Source organism: Ranitomeya imitator, chromosome 2, assembly GCF_032444005.1.
Source record: "Ranitomeya imitator isolate aRanImi1 chromosome 2, aRanImi1.pri, whole genome shotgun sequence".
Lineage (NCBI taxonomy): Eukaryota > Metazoa > Chordata > Amphibia > Anura > Dendrobatidae > Ranitomeya > Ranitomeya imitator.
Genome location: NC_091283.1, coordinates 834,201,918 through 834,223,079, shown reverse-complemented (window position 1 = coordinate 834,223,079; position 21,162 = coordinate 834,201,918). Strand labels below are relative to the sequence as shown.

The window sequence follows — 21,162 nt, the reverse complement described above, 5'->3', positions numbered from 1 at the left end:
GAGAGGTAAAGTAATTTTCTAGATGATTCCAGTGTTCTTTGTTACAAGTATGATGAGCAGATGGCACCATGTTGGGTGAATTGCAACCACCAAGAATGCAACTTTAGTGTGAGGAACAGAACAGTGTTTGCCGGGCAGAACATCTGTATTATCCAGAGCGTCAGACTCAGGCTGTGGGAGTAGTCACACCGTCTCAGCCTACAGTATTAGGATTTTTAGGTGGTGAACCCTTTTACTTAACGTCCATGGTACGTAGCGAGTTGATACTAACAGCCCTTGGGTACTAGGTTTGCTGAGCTCTCTTAAGATATGGTGGCCTTTCAGCGATTAATTTTAAATTAATTGTGGTTACTGATACAATAAAGAATACTACTCCTATCATCTTCCGGTGTAGTTTCTAATCCAATTGACATAATTGACAACTTTGGTGTAATAGCCATAACCGCTACCACAGTCAATGCCCCACGACACCAGACCTGTGGCCACCCACTTCTCGCTGCTTTTGACAGCGAATGCTCCCCCGCTGTCTCCTTGACATGAGTCCATTGGCGAATGTAAGTCTCCGGCGCAGAACATGTTCTCGGTGAACTTCAGTTTTTCGTATTTTTCTTGCTTTTTCGATAACTGTTCCTGGCATTTGTTTCTTGCAACGACAGGCAAAAACACATAGTGAAGGTGGTCGGTCATTTTATTTTCTTCGGTTATTCCAAACCCACTCACGTAACCCACTCTGCCGCTGTCGTACAGAGACGCCTCGGTGTTTTCGGGAAGACATATGGGGGACACGTTCCTGTTCATAGTCACTGGATTCTCCAGCTGGATGAGAGCGATATCATTATCGAAGTTCTCCGTAGAGTAATCCGGGTGGATGTAGAAAGCTTTGACCTTCACGAGGCCGTTGTATACAAGATTATCGATCTCCACGTCTCCGAGAAACACGTGCAAGTTCTTGAGGTCAAGATCCGCTGACCTCCCCGGTTTTAGGACGTGGGCTGCAGTAAGAACCCAGCTCTCGTCGATGAGAACTCCACCTGCTCGTCCCGGACTTCTCAGGAGGGCTTGCCAAGGAAAGTTCCCATTCTCTGCTTCATTGCCATTGAGGACTCGAATAAGGCCGGTGACAGGATTCTGTGGTCGTCCACACACTGAGGGCGAAAGGTAAACAGCTAGGTCCATCAATACTTTACGGTAAGATTGGGTGAAGTTGGTCAATTATTATACTTATTATGTCTAGTAGAATGATAATTAAGTCCTTGCTGTTTAATACATTATTCATAACGTCCCAGGCATCGAGGAGGTTAGTAATAATATCCCTGGTGTCTAGTGATCTACTAATAAAATTAAGAATGATCTCTGCTGTCTAGTGGGTCACAAATCCTGTTGTTCAGAGGATTTTTAACCGAATTCCTGGCATTGCTTTGAATGATTATGTCCCTGAAGTCTAGTTGGTTAATTATTATTTAACTTGTGTCTCGTACGTTACAACAAAGGTTCCTGGTCTTTAATGGTTTAATAAATCGATGATGTTTTGCAGAGAACATTCTTGGTAAAAAAAAGTAATATATTCCTGGAAAATAAGGGTTTAATAATTATATCTCTGAGGTTTAGTAGGTCGGATATAAATCCATGGGAACTAGTAAATATATCCCCAGTGTCTAGTAGGTCAGTAATTAAATCCCTAGTTTTTAGTAGGTTAATATATTTCTGGTGTCTAGAAGGTTAGCAATTAAATCCTGGGTGTTCAATTGGTTACTAATTATATCCCTAATGTCTTGTAGGTTAATAATCATATCCCCGATGTCTAGAAGGTTAGTAATTATATCTCTAGTGGGTATAAGGTTAATAATCTTGTCTTGTAGGTTAATAATTATATCCCTGGTGAATAAAAGGTTAATAATTATATCCCTTGTGTATAAAAGGTTAATAATTATATCCCTGGTGTCTATCAGATCAATAATTATATCCCTGGTGTCTAGGACATCAGTAATTATTAACCAACAAGACACCAGGTTTATAATTATTAACCTACTGGACACCAGGGATATAATTATAGACCTAGCAGACACCAGGGATATAATTATAGACCTAGCAGACACCAGGGATATAATTATTAACCTACCGGACACCAGGGATATAATTATTAACCTACCCGACACCAGGGACATAATTATTAACCTACCGGACACCAGGGATATAATTATAGACCTAGCAGACACCAGGGATATAATTATTAACCTACCGGACACCAGGGATATAATTATTAACCTACCCGACACCAGGGACATAATTATTAACCTACCGGACACCAGGGATATAATTATTGACTTAGCAGACACCAAGGATATAATTATTAAACTACCAGACACCAGGGATATAATTGTTAACCTACCGGACACCAGGGATATAATTATTGACCTACCGGACACCAGGGATATAATTATTGACCTACCGGACACCAGGGATATAATTATTGACCTACCAGACACCAGGGATATAATTATTAACCTACCCGACACCAGGGACATAATTATTAACCTACCGGACACCAGGGATATAATTATAGACCTAGCAGACACCAGGGATATAATTATTAACCTACCGGACACCAGGGATATAATTATTAACCTACCCGACACCAGGGACATAATTATTAACCTACCGGACACCAGGGATATAATTATTGACTTAGCAGACACCAAGGATATAATTATTAAACTACCAGACACCAGGGATATAATTGTTAACCTACCGGACACCAGGGATATAATTATTGACCTACCGGACACCAGGGATATAATTATTGACCTACCGGACACCAGGGATATAATTATTGACCTACCAGACACCAGGGATATAATTATTGACCTACCCGACACCAGGGACATAATTATTAACCTACCGGACACCAGGGATATAATTATAGACCTAGCAGACACCAGGGATATAATTATTAACCTACCGGACACCAGGGATATAATTATTAACCTACCCGACACCAGGGACATAATTATTAACCTACCGGACACCAGGGATATAATTATTGACTTAGCAGACACCAGGGATATAATTATTAAACTACCGGACACCAGGGATATAATTATTGACCTACCGGACACTAGGGATATAATTATTGACCTACCCGACACCAGGGACATAATTATTAACCTACCGGACACCAGGGATATAATTATTGACTTAGCAGACACCAGGGATATAATTATTAAACTACCGGACACCAGGGATATAATTATTGACCTACCGGACACCAGGGATATAATTATTGACCTAGCAGACACCAGGGATATAATTATTAAACTACCGGACACCAGGGATATAATTATTAACCAAAAAGACACCAGGGATATAATTATTAACGTATTTAACGTATTAGAAAGCAGAGATATAATTATTAACGTACCGGACACCAGGGATATAATTATTAACCTACCAGATGCCAGAGATATAATTATTAATGTATTTAACGTATTAGAAAGCAGAGATATAATTATTAACCTACCAAACACCATAAATATAATTATTAACCTACTAGACACCAGGGATATAATTCGTAACCCTGCATGTTCCTCACACTACTGTGAGCAGCCTGTGCGGCTTAGATGTGTTCCCATGGCCTCAGCATCTCCGGACGTGTCTCCATCGAGCACATCAGTGATGTCATTGGTGCATTGTAAAGCTGTGGACTGTATTGCCCTGTCTGTATCCCTGAAGACAACAATCGCATCATGTGAATAATGTTGTGTTATATATATATATTCCTGGAGATGACAGTCAGTGGGCTGAGGGATAGTCCAGGAGGAAATGTGTTGTGTTAAGGAATATAAAGTGCTATGCCCTATCCCACTTGTCACCATCTCATTAACTTGAACTGACCAGTAAACATTTGCTTGTTGCCATGAACTTGGGGTCCCCTGAATTGTGTGCAATGGCCCCTGAGGATGGAGGCCTGAGGCCTACAAGTGAGTGTGATGTACCTCACACCTGACAGCACACTGAGGCTGGGACACCGTTTTCCTGTAAAGTGCCAGAGAGTGTAACCGGACAGCAGCACGGTCATAACTACCGCTCTCAGCCACTTTACATTTTGATTACACAGGAGCTGCCAGCAGAGGATCTTGATGATTTGCCCAATATTCCTCAGATGACCATTAATTATCTCAGTGACAGCATCAGAGGCCGGAGTTGCCGGGATATCTGCACGTGGCTCACACTCCAGACGGAAGAGTTTTTCATCATTTGCAAATCAGTGACATCTCCATGTGCTGTTCCATGTATGTTGTTATATTTTACTCTGTATTTTACTCTGCTGCCACCCAATGGCCTTTTTCCATATGGCAGCTTGTTATTCATTTATTCTTGTGGGCATGTCTTTACTTCCGGTTCAGGGGTCAAGTCTTCTCTTCCTCTGGCAGCCATTTCATTTTCAGTTTACTTTCCGTTGTGAGAGGACACGCTTTAACCGGGCTTAGGAAGGCATCAGTCTTTCGACCTCTTTTGTTGCTCACACTTGCAGTCATACTTGGTGCTACATCTTACTGTACCCTGTCTACACCTGCATTTCTGGAGAAAGTACTGTATAACCAGTTATACGCTGTATGTCCAGATTTACAAATAAACAAGTCTGGATTGCACAATCCCTGGTGTGCATCATCTCTCTGGACGCTGAGCAGCATTGGTCCTGTCTGCCTCACATCGAAGAAATACGAAGGTACGATTCTCTCTCACAACCCTTATTAGTCAACTACACCTCCATTCGCCTCATGTGGGGACAGAACACTCCATCCTGTGACATCTCCATTTTATGGCTTACATAGCTCCACGACTTTTCCTTGGTGATGCAATGTCAAAGCTGAGAAATGTATATCCCATTGGTCAAAAGTTATATCCCTGAAGTCTAGAGGCTTACTAAATATATCTCTGATGGATACTGATTATTTAGTTGTTGTAACATTTAGTAAAATCATTAAAATTCACCAAAATAACAAACCTGGCACACAAATTGGGATCTGTTGGCCTCCATTCTCATCCCTCCACACACCGTCTTCTGTACAAGTAAAACGAGCTGGTAATTGTAGAGAAAAAAAAAAGAATCTATTATTTCCCTTATTAAACTAATTATATACAGGAGATGCCCAGGTTATACCAGCTGTACATGTATAATTATATAAGGAGATGCCCAGGTTATACCAGCTGTACATATATAATTATATACAGGAGATGCCCAGGTTATACCAGCTGTACATATATAATTATATACAGGAGATGCCCAGGTTATACCGGCTGTACATATAATTATATACAGAAGATACCCAGGTTATACCGGCTGTACATATATAATTATATGCAGGAGATGCCCAGGTTATACCAGCTGTACATATATAATTATATACAGGAGATGCCCAGGTTATACCAGCTGTACATATAATTATATACAGAAGATACCCAGGTTATACCAGCTGTACATATATAATTATATACAGGAGATGCCCAGGTTATACCGGCCGTACATATATAATTATATACAGGAGATGCCCAGGTTATACCAGCTGTACATATCATTATATACAGAAGATACCCAGGTTATACCAGCTGTACATATACAATTATATACAGGAGATGCCCAGGCTATACCAGCTGTACATGTATAATTATATACAGGAGATGCCCAGGTTATACCAGCTGTACATATATAATTATATACAGGAGATGCCCAGGCTATACCGGCTGTACATGTATAATTATATACAGGAGATGCCCAGGTTATACCGGCTGTACATATATAATTATATACAGGAGATGCCCAGGTTATACCAGCTGTACATATATAATTATATACAGAAGATACCCAGGTTATACCAGCTGTACATATATAATTATATACAGGAGATACCCAGGTTATACCAGCTGCACATATATAATTATATACAGGAGATGCCCAGGTTATACCGGCTGTACATATATAATTATATACAGGAGATGCCCAGGTTATACCAGCTGTACATATATAATTATATACGGAAGATACCCAGGTTATTCCAGCTGTACATATATAATTATATACAGGAGATGCCCAGGTTATACCAGCTGGACATATATAATTATATACAGGAGATGCCCAGGTTATACCTGCTGTACATGTATAATTATATACAGGAGATGCCCAGGTTATACCAGATAGATGAAGCTGTAACATACAGATGGAGTATTCAGAATACTTACCACTCCCTGTGGTCACCATCTTGTAGTACGGCTCGTTACACGCGTAGACTATCTCGGACTGATACGTCACCCTCCTTGGTTCCGCCAAGAACTTGTGGCCGCCATTGCGTAAGACCTTTGGTTCTCCACAGCTCAGAACTGCAGAGAGCAGCAATAAGTCAGCAGATGATCCGGCTCCATACAATCAGTGTGTGAGGGCCACGTTCAGACTTACTTTCACATCGCGGTACCGGCCGGTGCCACGCGCCATCTTTCTGGCAGACAGCGGTGAAGACGCTCAGCTCTCTGCCTCCCTGTTGGAGAAGACGTGACCTTTATTCTACAGATCGGTACAATTTTGGAGATCTCAAATATATATGTAAATACTTCATTTTTACTTTGTCCTGGAAAAAAACTACCCCTCATACGGCTATGCGGAGAAAAAAAAAAAAAAAGATTAAAGGGATGAAAAAATAATAACTGGGAGTGGAAGGGGTTACAAAATTGAATTTTTGTTGGGTTAAATAAAAAAAAAAACCTTTATCAATCTTGTTTTCCCTTTTTTAGTTTTACTAAATGACTTTGGTGTCCTGACTCTCCCCATCCTTAGTCCCTGACATCTACGTTTTTCCTCGCCATACCTCCATCAGCCGGTATCCGGTGCGGCAGGACAGCACAAAGTAGTCTCGCATTTGGTACACGTCCTGCAATGGTGACACAATGGAGAACTCGTCCAGGGTCACCGGTTTTGGACACTGGATGGCTAAGATAAAAGAGAAATATGGATGTCACAGCGGATACATGTCGATGTAAGGTGGCACCGCAACGCTTCTTACCCTCAGACGTGTAGAATATCTTCCACCCTCTGCTGTTCCCGGACTCATCGGTTTGGAATACGATGTCCACCTCGTGGCTCTTTGTCTGGATGATTTCGGGGACGCGACTCCCACATAGATTCCTCACTAACTGTTCCCCTACAAATATCTAACAACATAAGGTTAAGGAGGTCAGGAGGCGTAGCTTGACATGTGGAGTAGTCAGTTGGGTGGGGCTTGCTAAAGGGTGGGATTTGTCACCAGCCAATTAAAACAGAGATCAGAGAGGGGCACTGGATTGGAGGTGTGGGCAAGGGTTGACTAGTGTCAATTAGCCTAGAAAACCTACCTACATTTACATTCACCCTAACTCTAAACCCCCAGATCAATTCAGAAGCTCCAAAGTAATTGAGTAATCCTTTCAGATCAGACACCAAAACCCCCAAAATTAATACAAATCCCAGACCAGACTCCAGAATCCACATCCTAAAATGAGTCTGGAAAGGACTCCAAAATTATTCTAAAGCCCAGACCAGACCCCCCAATTTAACCATGACCTAAAATTTGCCAAGACCTCACACCAGACCCCCAAATTAACCCAGAGCTGACCACCAAATTAAGGCAGAACCTAAACAACCCAAACAAGACCATCTCCTAAAAATATAATGAAGAACATACCCCTAAATGAATGAAGACCCCAGACTAGACCACACAATTGGTCTAGAAATCAGATCTCGGTATTAATCCAAAATTCAGACCAGACCTCAAAATTAATTCAGTCTCCAAAATCAGTCAGGATACTAGACCTCAATAAAGACCCTCAAATGCGTCCAGAACAGACATGAAAGTGAATACAGGTTCTAAACCCGACCCCAAAATTAAACCAAGGCCTAAAATAAATAGGTTCAAAAAAATCATTTGAAACCTCACAATTTACATCCCAGATCAAACGCCAAAATTCAGACCTCTCTCCATCCCACCTAAAATTTAGCCCTGAGACCAAACACCAAAATTCAGACCTATATCCCCCCCTAAAAAAATTCAGACATGAGACAAAAATGCCGAAATTCATACCCCTCTAATTACTTAACAATCCTCCTTACCAGCTTTTCCCTAGGTTCTTCAAATGCCGAAAAGAACCCAGAGCCGCCGTGAGATAGATGCTGCCCACCTTCTGGGAATGTGACCATGCCCGGATTTCCCTTACATAGCTATGAGAGCCTCATTGACCTTTGGATTGTTGGCAACAACCCTATCATTTGTGGGATTACAGCCTACTAAAGAGATTTATAACATCCCGGCACCAATAGTTTAGCCATAGGGGTGCAGAACTAGCAGTCACTTAGGGACCCTCCATCACACAAGTCACAAGTACTACAATTGGCATATAGTTGGTGGGTCCAGAACCTCCAAGTTCTACTTCGGGAAGGTCTATCATGACTTGTCATATAACAAAACGCCACATACTTTTCTTGAACAAGAACCCAATACCATATACATCCTCCTCCAGAATTTAAGAGGAAGAGTTAAAGAGAAGAAGACAATGTGGTTGGAGACAATCCCAGAACCATGAACCTTCAAGGTATCGTAAGGGCATGGAGCCCGCGGATGGTCGTCGATCTCAAAGATCTCCCTGAACTCCAGGGAAACTTGCATCCCTCTCTCCAGCCGTATCCGATAAGTACAGTTGAGGTCGGGGGGGTATGGCTGGGGGTACCCCGGACTGGAAATGAATCCAGACTCCTCCGTAAACAACTGGTTACTGCACTGTGCTGAAAATAAGGAGAGGAGAAAGACTTTTTCTAGAAGATGGGTCTAGACTCTACAATAAGGGTCTTCAACATTTAGATCTTCAGTGGTGGAGAAACTCCAACTCCCAGCATTCCCCGACAACCCACGGCTGTTAGGTTATACTAGGGGTTGGAGTTTCATCTCCACTTAAGAACCACAAGGTTGCTGATGACCACTCTAGAACCCACCTTTACATGTTCGATTGTCAGTCTGGATCTCGTAGCCCGGGAGGCAGGAGCAGAAGTATCCTCCTATGTAATTGTGACATACATGCTGGCACGGTTGGGTCCACGCCAGGCTGTTATCGTTGGGGGAGGCACACTCATCGTCATCTGAAGCACGATGAAGAACATGGAAAAAAGTGAAGAACATGGGAAGAACATCAGAAGCTGACCACAGGAAGGACAGAGAGTCCCCAGACGGACCTTCTGTGCCAATGGGGCCAAAAGAAACCTACTAAGATAGACCACCAAGAACGGGAGACGGATGAGTGATGTCCGGTTTATCTTCCGTCACTCATCCTCACAGGAAGCTAAAATCAACTTGTCTGTTCTTGGAATTTGTACAATAATAGGTTTCCCTGAGCAGAATTATGAATGCAGCTCCAGGTTATAAGTCAGAACCAAGGCAAGTTGTTAGGTGGGTTACGTCTAATGTTCAAGGGTGATGGAGGAGTAATCTGATTATTATTACGGGAGCTATTTGGGGGGGTCTATTCTGTAGATTGTATTAGTCTTGGGGTCCATATTTCAGGGGTGTAGACTTAGGTCTCTACTTATTCTCAGGATCTATTAGTTTTAGAAGGGTTAATTTAAGGTCTATATTTCTTAAGAGGTATGAATTGGGGTCTTTGTTAGTTTAGTGGGTCTGGTCTGACGTCTATTATTTTAGGGTATCTGGAAGGGGCTTGTGTTTAAGGGTTTTTTTTTTGTCTTTGGTTAGGTAATTAAATCTGGGATTGGTACTTATCGCTGGTCTGTTTTATTTTGTAAGGGGGTTGGTCTGGGGGTCTGTGTTTTTTTAAGCTTGGGTGGTTTGGTCTGACGTCTATTTTTAAGGTGGGTCTGGTCTGAGGTCTGTATTATTTGAGGGGGTCTGATCTGATGTCTGTAGGTCTGATATGGGGTTTGCATTTCTTTAGGGGTTCATTCTTTTGGTCTTTATTACATAGGGTGTCTGGTCAGGGTTTGTATTTATTAAGGATGATCTGGTCAAGGATATATATCATTTAGAGGTCTTGTATGGGGTTTGTGTTTGTTTAGGGGGTCTGTATTTTTTAGGGAGTCTGGTCTGGGGTCTGTGTTTGTATATAGTTCTGGTTTGGGGTTTGTATTTGAGAGGACGGTTATGGGGTCTGTATTTGTTTAGGGAGTCTGATTTGGGTACAGGGCTTTTTAGGGAGTCTGGTCTGGGGTCTGTGTTTGGGGTTTGTATTATTAGATGTGACTTGTCTGGGGTCTGCATTTGTTTAGGGAGCCTGGTTTGGGGTCTGGAGGGTCTGTATTTTTAGGGGACCCGGTCAGGATTTGTATTTCTTTCTGGGATAGATTATATATTTAGGGTAAGCATACGTTTAGATTTGGTCTGGGATCTAGATTATTTTGGGGTCTGAAAGAGGGATGACTGACTCCTCATGGGTTGGTCTTGGCCATATTTGTCATGTATTGGGGCAAATGTCCTAATCAATAAAATACTAAAGAGCGAGTCCAGAAGGTAAAAGAGAAAGATACAGCACTGAGACGTGTGCGGTCCTGTAATTATCCCATCGGAGGTCGGTACTTGCCCACGGCCCGGTAGAACGCCTGGAATCCTTTATACAAGATGGCAGAACCGTTCTCCTCATTGGAGAAATCCGAGAGAAATTCAATTTTCATTTGGTTCCCGTGAGAGACTAAGAGGCGAGAACCTGGATGAAATCTGGACCTTTTAGGGCCACAAAACCGACCCATTTCTCTGTTACCATCAAACACCTGAACATGAAAAAATGGAAATCAGGTAAAATGGGAAATATAAGAACGTGGATCTGAATAATGAAGAGCGAGGCCAGCCCACTGTATACAAGAAGATGTTATATACTGTATATATAAATATATACTTATACCAGCTGTACATATACAATTATATACAGGAAATACCCAGGTTACACCAGCTGTACATATACAATTATATACAGAAAATACCCAGGTTATACCAGCTGTACATATACAATTATAAACAGAAAATACCCAGGTTATACCAGCTGTACATATATAATTATATACAGGAGGTACCCAGGTTATACCAGCTGTACATTTATAATTATATACAGGAAATACCCAGGTTATACCAGCTGTACATATACAATTATATACAGAAAATACCCAGGTTATACCAGCTGTACATTTATAATTATATACAGGAGGTACCCAGGTTATACCAGCTGTACATATACAATTATATACAGGAAATACCCAGGTTATACCAGCTGTACATATACAATTATATACAGAAAATACCCAGGTTATACCAGCTGTACATTTATAATTATATACAGGAGATGCCCAGGTTATACCAACTGTGCATAGTACATATATAATTATATACAGGAGATGCCCAGGTTATACCAGCTGTTACATATATAATTATATACAGGAGATACCCAGGTTATACCAGCTGTTACATATATAATTATATACAGGAGATGCCAAGGTTATACAAGCTGTAGATATATAATTATATACAGGATATGCCCCGGTTATACCAGCTGTACATATATAATTATATACAGGAGATACCCAGGTTATACCAGTTGTTACATATATAATTATATACAGGAGATGCCAAGGTTATACCAGCTGTAGATATATAATTATATACAGGAGATGCCCAGGTTATACCAGCTGTACATATATAATTATATACAGGAGATACCCAGGTTATACCAGCTGTTACATATATAATTATATACAGGAGATGCCCAGGTTATACCAGCTGTACATATATAATTATATACAGGAGATGCCCAGGTTATACCAGCTGTACATCTATAATTATATACAGGAGATGCCCAGGTTATACCAGCTGTACATATATAATTATATACAGGAGATACCCAGGTTATACCGGCTGTACATATATAATTATATACAGGAGATACCCAGGTTATACCAGCTGTACATATATAATTATACACAGAAAATACCCAGGTTATAACAGCTGTACATGTATAATTATATACAGGAGATGCCCAGGCTATTCCCGCTGTACATATAGAATAATATACAGGAGAAATCCAGGTTATACCAGTTTTACATATACAATTATATTATGGAGATGCCCGGGTTATAACAACCGTGGATATTACATACTGTATATAATTATATACAGGAGATACCCAGGTTATATCAGCTGTACATATATAATTATATACAGGAGATGCCCAGGTTATACCAGCTGCACATATATAATTATATACAGGAGATGCCCAGGTTATACCAGCTGCACATATATAATTATATACAGGAGATGCCCAGGTTATACCAGCTGTACATATATAATTATATACAGGAGATGCCCAGGTTATACCAGCTGTACATATATAATTATATACAGGAGATGCCCAGGTTATACCAGCTGTACATGTATAATTATATACAGGAGATACCCAGGTTATATCAGCTGTACATATATAATTATATACAGGAGATACCCAGGTTATATCAGCTGTACATATATAATTATATACAGGAGATGCCCAGGTTATACCAGCTGTACATATATAATTTTATACAGGAGATACCCAGGTTATATCAGCTGTACATATATAATTATATACAGGAGATGCCCAGGTTATACCAGCTGTACATATATAATTTTATACAGGAGATACCCAGGTTATATCAGCTGTACATATATAATTATATACAGGAGATGCCCAGGTTATACCAACTGTGCATAGTACATATATAATTATATACAGGAGATGCCCAGGTTATACCAGCTGTACATATATAATTTTATACAGGAGATACCCAGGTTATATCAGCTGTACATATATAATTTTATACAGGAGATACCCAGGTTATATCAGCTGTACATATATAATTTTATACAGGAGATACTCAGGTTATATCAGCTGTACATATATAATTATATACAGGAGATGCCCAGGTTATACCAGCTGTAGATATATAATTATATACAGGAGATGCCCAGGTTATACCAGCTGTACATATATAATAATATACAGGAGATACCCAGGTTATACCAGCTGTTACATATATAATTATATACAGGAGATGCCAAGGTTATACCAGCTGTACATATATAATTATATACAGGAGATGTCCAGGTTATACCAGCTGTACATATATAATTATATACAGGAGATGCCCAGGTTATACCGGCTGTACATATATAATTATATACAGGAGATGCCCAGGTTATACCAGCTGTACATATATAATTATATACAGGAGATGCCCAGGTTATACCGGCTGTACATATATAATTATATACAGGAGATGCCAAGGTTATACCAGCTGTAGATATATAATTATATATATAGGAGATGCCCAGGTTATACCAGCTGTACATATATAATTATATACAGAAGATACCCAGGTTATACCAGCTGTATATATGTAATTATATACAGGAGATGCCAAGGTTATACCACCTGTAGATATATAATTACAGTATATACAGGAGATGCCCAGGTTATACCAGCTGTACATATATAATTATATACAGGAGATACCCAGGTTATACCAGTTGTTACATATATAATTATATACAGGAGATGCCAAGGTTATACCAGCTGTAGATATATAATTATATACAGGAGATGCCCAGGTTATACCAGCTGTACATATATAATTATATACAGGAGATACCCAGGTTATACCAGCTGTTACATATATAATTATATACAGGAGATGCCAAGGTTATACCAGCTGTAGATATATAATTATATACAGGAGATGCCCAGGTTATACCAGCTGTACATATATAATTATATACAGGAGATGCCCAGGTTATACCAGCTGTACATATATAATTATATACAGGAGATGCCCAGGTTATACCAGCTGTACATATATAATTATATACAGGAGATGCCCAAGTTATACCAGCTGTACATATATAATTATATACAGGAGATGCCCAGGTTATACCGGCCGTACATATATAATTATATACAGGAGATGCCCAGGTTATACCAGCTGTACATATATAATTACAGGTCCTTCTCAAAAAATTAGCATATAGTGTTAAATTTCATTATTTACCATAATGTAATGATTACAATTAAACTTTCATATATTATAGATTCATTATCCACCAACTGAAATTTATCAGGTCTTTTATTGTTTTAATACTGATGATTTTGGCATACAACTCCTGATAACCCAAAAAACCTGTCTCAATAAATTAGCATATTTCACCCATCCAATCAAATAAAAGTGTTTTTTAATAACAAACAAAAAACCATCAAATAATAATGTTCAGTTATGCACTCAATACTTGGTCGGGAATCCTTTGGCAGAAATGACTGCTTCAATGCGGCGTGGCATGGAGGCAATCAGTCTGTGACACTGCTGAGATGTTATGGAGGCCCAGGATGCTTCAATAGCGGCCTTAAGCTCATCCAGAGTGTTGGGTCTTGCGTCTCTCAACTTTCTCTTCACAATATCCCACAGATTCTCTATGGGGTTCAGGTCAGGAGAGTTGGCAGGCCAATTGAGCACAGTAATACCATGGTCAGTAAACCATTTACCAGTGGTTTTGGCACTGTGAGCAGGTGCCAGGTCGTGCTGAAAAATGAAATCTTCATCTCCATAAAGCATTTCAGCCGATGGAAGCATGAAGTGCTCCAAAATCTCCTGATAGCTAGCTGCATTGACCCTGCCCTTGATGAAACACAGTGGACCAACACCAGCAGCTGACATGGCACCCCACACCATCACTGACTGTGGGTACTTGACACTGGACTTCAGGCATTTTGGCATTTCCTTCTCCCCAGTCTTCCTCCAGACTCTGGCACCTTGATTTCCGAATGACATGCAAAATTTGCTTTCATCAGAAAAAAGTACTTGGGACCACTTAGCACCAGTCCAGTGCTGCTTCTCTGTAGCCCAGGTCAGGCGCCTCTGCCGCTGTTTATGGTTCAAAAGTGGCTTTACCTGGGGAATGCGGCACCTGTAGCCCATTTCCTGCACACGCCTGTGCACGGTGGCTCTGGATGTTTCCACACCAGACTCAGTCCACTGCTTCCTCAGGTTCCCCAAGGTCTGGAATCGGTCCTTCTCCACAATCTTCCTCAGGGTCCGGTCTCCTCTTCTCGTTGTACAGCGTTTTCTGCCACATTGTTTCCTTCCAACAGACTTACCATTGAGGTGCCTTGATACAGCACTCTGGGAACAGCCTATTTGTTGAGAAATTTCTTTCTGGGTCTTACCCTCTTGCTTGAGGGTGTCAATGATGGCCTTCTTGACATCTGTCAGGTCGCTAGTCTTACCCATGATGGGGGTTTTGAGTAATGAACCAGGCAGGGAGTTTATAAAAGCCTCAGGTATCTTTTGCATGTGTTTAGAGTTAATTAGTTGATTCAGAAGATTAGGGTAATAGGTCGTTTAGAGAACCTTTTCTTGATATGCTAATTTATTGAGACAGGTTTTTTGGGTTATCAGGAGTTGTATGCCAAAATCATCAGTATTAAAACAATAAAAGACCTGACAAATTTCAGTTGGTGGATAATGAATCTATAATATATGAAAGTTTAATTGTAATCATTACATTATGGTAAATAATGAAATTTAACACTATATGCTAATTTTTTGAGAAGGACCTGTATATACAGGAGATGCCCAGGTTATACCAGCTGTACATATGGAATTATATACAGGAGATGCCCAGGTTATACCAGCTGTACATATATAATTACATACAGGCGATACCCAGGTTATACCAGCTGTACATATATAATTATATACAGGAGATACCCAGGTTATACCAGCTGTACATATATAATCAGACACAAGAGAAGCCCAGCATGCTCTGCATCACTATGTTAGATGCTTATGTTATACCAGCTGCACATACCGTATATCACTATATAGCAGGACTGACCTTGACATAGTCGTAGTTACAAGCATCAGAAGGTTCCAAGTCAAACACCAAGAACTTTAGTGAGATGTGAAATCCGCTGCGCACGGTGATGTTCCAGGTCCAGCGCTGGTCGTTGGGGTACGCTTTGGGGTAGTTGGGAGATGAGACGAGTCCATGTTGGGGGGTCTTGCTGGTAGAACAGGTCACAGCTCCAAAAAGTAACAAAACCCACTGTAACCTGCAGAACAAGAACCTCACACATAGGGAGAGGCGCAGCGCAGTGTCTCAGAATCCCAGGTACGACTCAGCAGGGTCTGCAGAGCATTGCGGAACATTTCATGGTAATCGACTTTACGGCATTGCACCTCATACCTCCACAGCGGAGCATTGCACCTCATACCTCCACAGCAGAGCATTGCACCTCACACCTCCACAGGAAAGCATTGCACCTCATACCTCCACAGCAGAGCATTGCACCTCATACATCCACAGCAGAGCATTGGACCTCATACCTCCACAGCAGAGCATTGCACCTCATACCTCCACAGCAGAGCATTGCACCTCATACCTCCACAGCAGAGCATTGCACCTCATTCCTCCACAGCAGAGCATTGCACCTCATACCTCCACAGCAGAGCATTGCACCTCATACCTCCACAACAGAGCATTGCACCTCATGCCTCCACAGCAGAGCATTGCACCTCATACCTCCACAGCAGAGCATTGGACCTCATACCTCCACAGCAGAGCATTGCACCTCATACCTCCACAGCAGAGCATTGCACCTCATACCTCCATAGCAGAGCATTGGACCTCATACCTCCACAGCAGAGCATTGCACCTCATACCTCCACAGCAGACCATTGCACCTCATACCTCCACAGCAGAGCATTGCACCTCATGCCTCCACAGCAGAACATTGCACCTCATACATCCACAGCAGAGCATTGCACCTCATGCCTCCAAAGCAGTGCATTGCGTCTCATACCTCCACACAATAGCATTACGTCTCATACCTCCACAGCAGAGCATTGCACCTCATACTTCGACAGCAGAGCATTGCACCTCATACCTCCACAGAGGAGCATTGCACCTCATACGATACCTCCACAGCAGAGCATTGCACCTCATACCTCCACAGCAGAACATTGCACCTCATACGATACCTCCACAGCAGAGCATTGCACCTCATACCTCCACAGCAGAGCATTGCACCTCATACCTCCACAGCAGAACATTGCACCTCATACCTCCACAGCAGAGCATTGGACCTCATACCTCCACAGCAGAGCATTGCACCTCATACCTCCACAGCAGAGCATTGCACCTCATTCCTCCACAGCAGAGCATTGCACCTCATTCCTCCACAGCAGAGCATTGCACCTCACACCTCCACAGCAGAGCATTGCACCTCATACCTCCACAACAGAGCATTGCACCTCATACCTCCACAGCAGAGCATTGCACCTCATACCTCCACACAGCAGAGCATTGGACCTCATACCTCCACAGCAGAGCATTGCACCTCATACCTCCACAGCAGAGCATTGCACCTCATACCTCCACAGCAGAACATTGCACCTCATACCTCCACAGCAGAGCATTGGACCTCATACCTCCACAGCAGAGCATTGCACCTCATACCTCTACAGCAGAGCATTGCACCTCATACCTCCACAGCAGACCATTGCACCTCATACCTCCACAGCAGAGCATTGCACCTCATGCCTCTACAGCAGAGCATTGCACCTCATGCCTCCAAAGCAGTGCATTGCGTCTCATGCCTCCACAGCAGAGCATTACGTCTCATGCCTCCACAGCAGACCATTGCACCTCATACCTCCACAGCAGAGCATTGCACCTCATGCCTCCACAGCAGAGCATTACGTCTCATGCCTCCACAGCAGAGCATTGCACCTCATGCCTACACAGCAGAGCATTGGACCTCATACCTCCACAGCAGAGCATTGCACCTCATACCTCCACAGCAGAGCATTGCGTCTCATACCTCCACAACAGATCATTGCACCTCATACCTCCACAGCAGAGCATTGCACCTCATGCCTCCACAGCAGAGCATTGCACCTCATGCCTCCAAAGCAGTGCATTGCATCTCATGCCTCCACAGCAGACCATTACGTCTCATGCCTCCACAGCAGAGCATTGGACCTCATGCCTCCAAAGCAGTGCATTGCACCTCATGCCTCCACAGCAGAGCATTGCGTCTCATACCTCCACAGCAGAGCATTGCGTCTCATACCTCCACAGCAGAGCATTGCGTCTCATACCTCCACAGCAGACCATTGCACCTCATACCTCCACAGCAGAGCATTGCACCTCATGCCTCCACAGCAGAGCATTGCACCTCATGCCTCCAAAGCAGTGCATTGCGTCTCATGCCTCCACAGCAGAGCATTACGTCTCATGCCTCCACAGCAGAGCATTGCACCTAATGCCTCCACAGCAGAGCATTGCGTCTCATACCTCCACAGCAGAGCATTGCGTCTCATACCTCCACAGCAGAGCATTGCACCTCATACCTCCACAGCAGAGCATTGCGTCTCATACCTCCACAGCAGAGCATTGCGCCTCATACCTCCACAGCAGAGCATTGCGCCTCATACCTCCACAGCAGAGCATTGCGCCTCATACCTCCACAGCAGAGCATTGCGCCTCATACCTCCACAGCAGAGCATTGCGCCTCATACCTCCACAGCAGAGCATTGTGCCTCATACCTCCACAGCGGAGCATTGCACCTCATACCTCCACAGCAGAGCATTGCACCTCATACCTCCACAGCAGAGCATTGCACCTCATACCTCCACAGCAGACCATTGCACCTCATACCTCCACAGACCATTGCACCTCATGCCTCCAAAGCAGTGCATTGCGTCTCATGCCTCCACAGCAGAGCATTACGTCTCATGCCTCCACAGCAGAGCATTGCACCTCATGCCTCCACAGCAGAGCATTGCACCTCATGCCTCCAAAGCAGTGCATTGCGTCTCATGCCTCCACAGCAGAGCATTACGTCTCATGCCTCCACAGCAGAGCATTGCACCTCATGCCTCCACAGCAGAGCATTGCGTCTCATACCTCCACAGCAGAGCATTGCGTCTCATACCTCCACAGCAGAGCATTGCGTCTCAAACCTCTACAGCAGAGCATTGCGTCTCATACCTCCACAGCAGAGCATTGCGTCTCAAACCTCTACAGCAGAGCATTGCGTCTCAAACCTCTACAGCAGAGCATTGTGTCTCATACCTCCACAGCAGAGCATTGCGTCTCAAACCTCTACAGCAGAGCATTGCACCTCATGCCTCCACAGCAGAGCATTGCGTCTCATACCTCCACAGCAGAGCATTGCACCTCTTACCCCCACAGCAGAGCATTGCACCTCATACCTCCACAGCAGAGCATTGCACCTCTTACCCCCACAGCAGAGCATTACGCCTCATACCTCCACAGCAGAGCATTGCGCCTCATACCTCCACAGCAGAGCATTGCGCCTCATACCTCCACAGCAGAGCATTGCGCCTCATACCTCCACAGCAGAGCATTGCGCCTCATACCTCCACAGCAGAGCATTGCGCCTCATACCTCCACAGCAGAGCATTGTGCCTCATACCTCCACAGCGGAGCATTGCACCTCATACCTCCACAGCAGAGCATTGCACCTCATACCTCCACAGCAGAGCATTGCACCTCATACCTCCACAGCAGACCATTGCACCTCATACCTCCACAGACCATTGCACCTCATGCCTCCAAAGCAGTGCATTGCGTCTCATACCTCCACAGCAGAGCATTGCGCCTCATACCTCCACAGCAGAGCATTGCGCCTCATACCTCCACAGCAGAGCATTGCGCCTCATACCTCCACAGCAGAGCATTGTGCCTCATACCTCCACAGCGGAGCATTGCACCTCATACCTCCACAGCAGAGCATTGCACCTCATACCTCCACAGCAGAGCATTGCACCTCATACCTCCACAGCAGACCATTGCACCTCATACCTCCACAGACCATTGCACCTCATGCCTCCAAAGCAGTGCATTGCGTCTCATGCCTCCACAGCAGAGCATTACGTCTCATGCCTCCACAGCAGAGCATTGCACCTCATGCCTCCACAGCAGAGCATTGCACCTCATGCCTCCAAAGCAGTGCATTGCGTCTCATGCCTCCACAGCAGAGCATTACGTCTCATGCCTCCACAGCAGAGCATTGCACCTCATGCCTCCACAGCAGAGCATTGCGTCTCATACCTCCACAGCAGAGCATTGCGTCTCATACCTCTACAGCAGAGCATTGCGTCTCAAACCTCTACAGCAGAGCATTGCGTCTCATACCTCCACAGCAGAGCATTGCGTCTCAAACCTCTACAGCAGAGCATTGCGTCTCAAACCTCTACAGCAGAGCATTGCGTCTCATACCTCCACAGCAGAGCATTGCGTCTCAAACCTCTACAGCAGAGCATTGCACCTCATGCCTCCACAGCAGAGCATTGCGTCTCATACCTCCACAGCAGAGCATTGCACCTCTTACCCCCACAGCAGAGCATTGCACCTCATACCTCCACAGCAGAGCATTGCACCTCTTACCCCCACAGCAGAGCATTGCACCTCATACCTCCACAGCAGAGCATTGCACCTCTTACCCCCACAGCAGAGCATTACGTCTCATGCCTCCACAGCAGAGCATTGCACCTCATACCTTCGCAGCAGAGCATTGCGTCTCATACCTCCACAGCAGAGCATTGCACCTCATACCTCCACAGCAGAGCATTGCACCTCAAACCTCCACAGCAGAGCATTGCATCTTCTGACAGGACATTATGGATTATTGGATCCATATCTTGCGTCCTGGTTATTTTTCTCTCTCGCTTGCTACTTACATTATCATTTTTCTGTCTGTACAGGGTGGTTTTCCCAAAAGTGAAAGTTTTCCCAGTTCACAGCAGATGATCAGTCAGGAGGAGGAGATAATGGGAGCAAACGGGGAAAGTTTCGTGGACTTTTTAGGACTGTCTGTGCTCTCTGCTGCCCCCTGGTGTATATGTAGAAAAGTACAGGCCTTGTATTGCACAGCAGTTGCACTAGCCGTATTTGGTCAGTATTTTACATCAGTATTTGTAGCCAAAACCAGGAGTGGAACAATTAGAGGAAAAGTATAATAGAAACATCTGCACCACTTCTGTATTTATCACCCACTCCTGGTTTTGGCTACAAATACTGATGTAAAATACTGAC

The 21,162-nt window shown here is 43.4% G+C and overlaps 1 protein-coding gene across 2 annotated transcripts; it reads right to left on the bottom strand.

The window, feature by feature from the left end:
* Positions 1–232: 232 nt before the first annotated feature.
* Positions 233–20,891, bottom strand: LOC138666068 (complement C1r-A subcomponent-like). 2 transcript variants are annotated; one of them, XM_069754179.1, is made up of 11 exons: positions 20,808–20,891; positions 15,933–16,149; positions 10,606–10,792; positions 9,011–9,154; positions 8,607–8,803; positions 7,053–7,200; positions 6,858–6,979; positions 6,452–6,530; positions 6,238–6,375; positions 5,006–5,080; positions 233–1,145 (listed from the first exon to the last, which is right to left on the bottom strand). In XM_069754179.1, the coding sequence occupies exons 1-11, from the start codon at positions 20,813–20,815 to the stop codon at positions 379–381; spliced, it is 2,082 nt and encodes a 693-aa protein (XP_069610280.1). In that variant the 5' UTR covers positions 20,816–20,891; the 3' UTR covers positions 233–378. The 2 variants fall into 2 exon arrangements, with proteins under 2 accessions (XP_069610280.1, XP_069610279.1); XM_069754178.1 differs by lacking the exon at positions 20,808–20,891 and adding an exon at positions 20,683–20,795.
* Between the last annotated feature and the right edge of the window lie 271 nt (positions 20,892–21,162).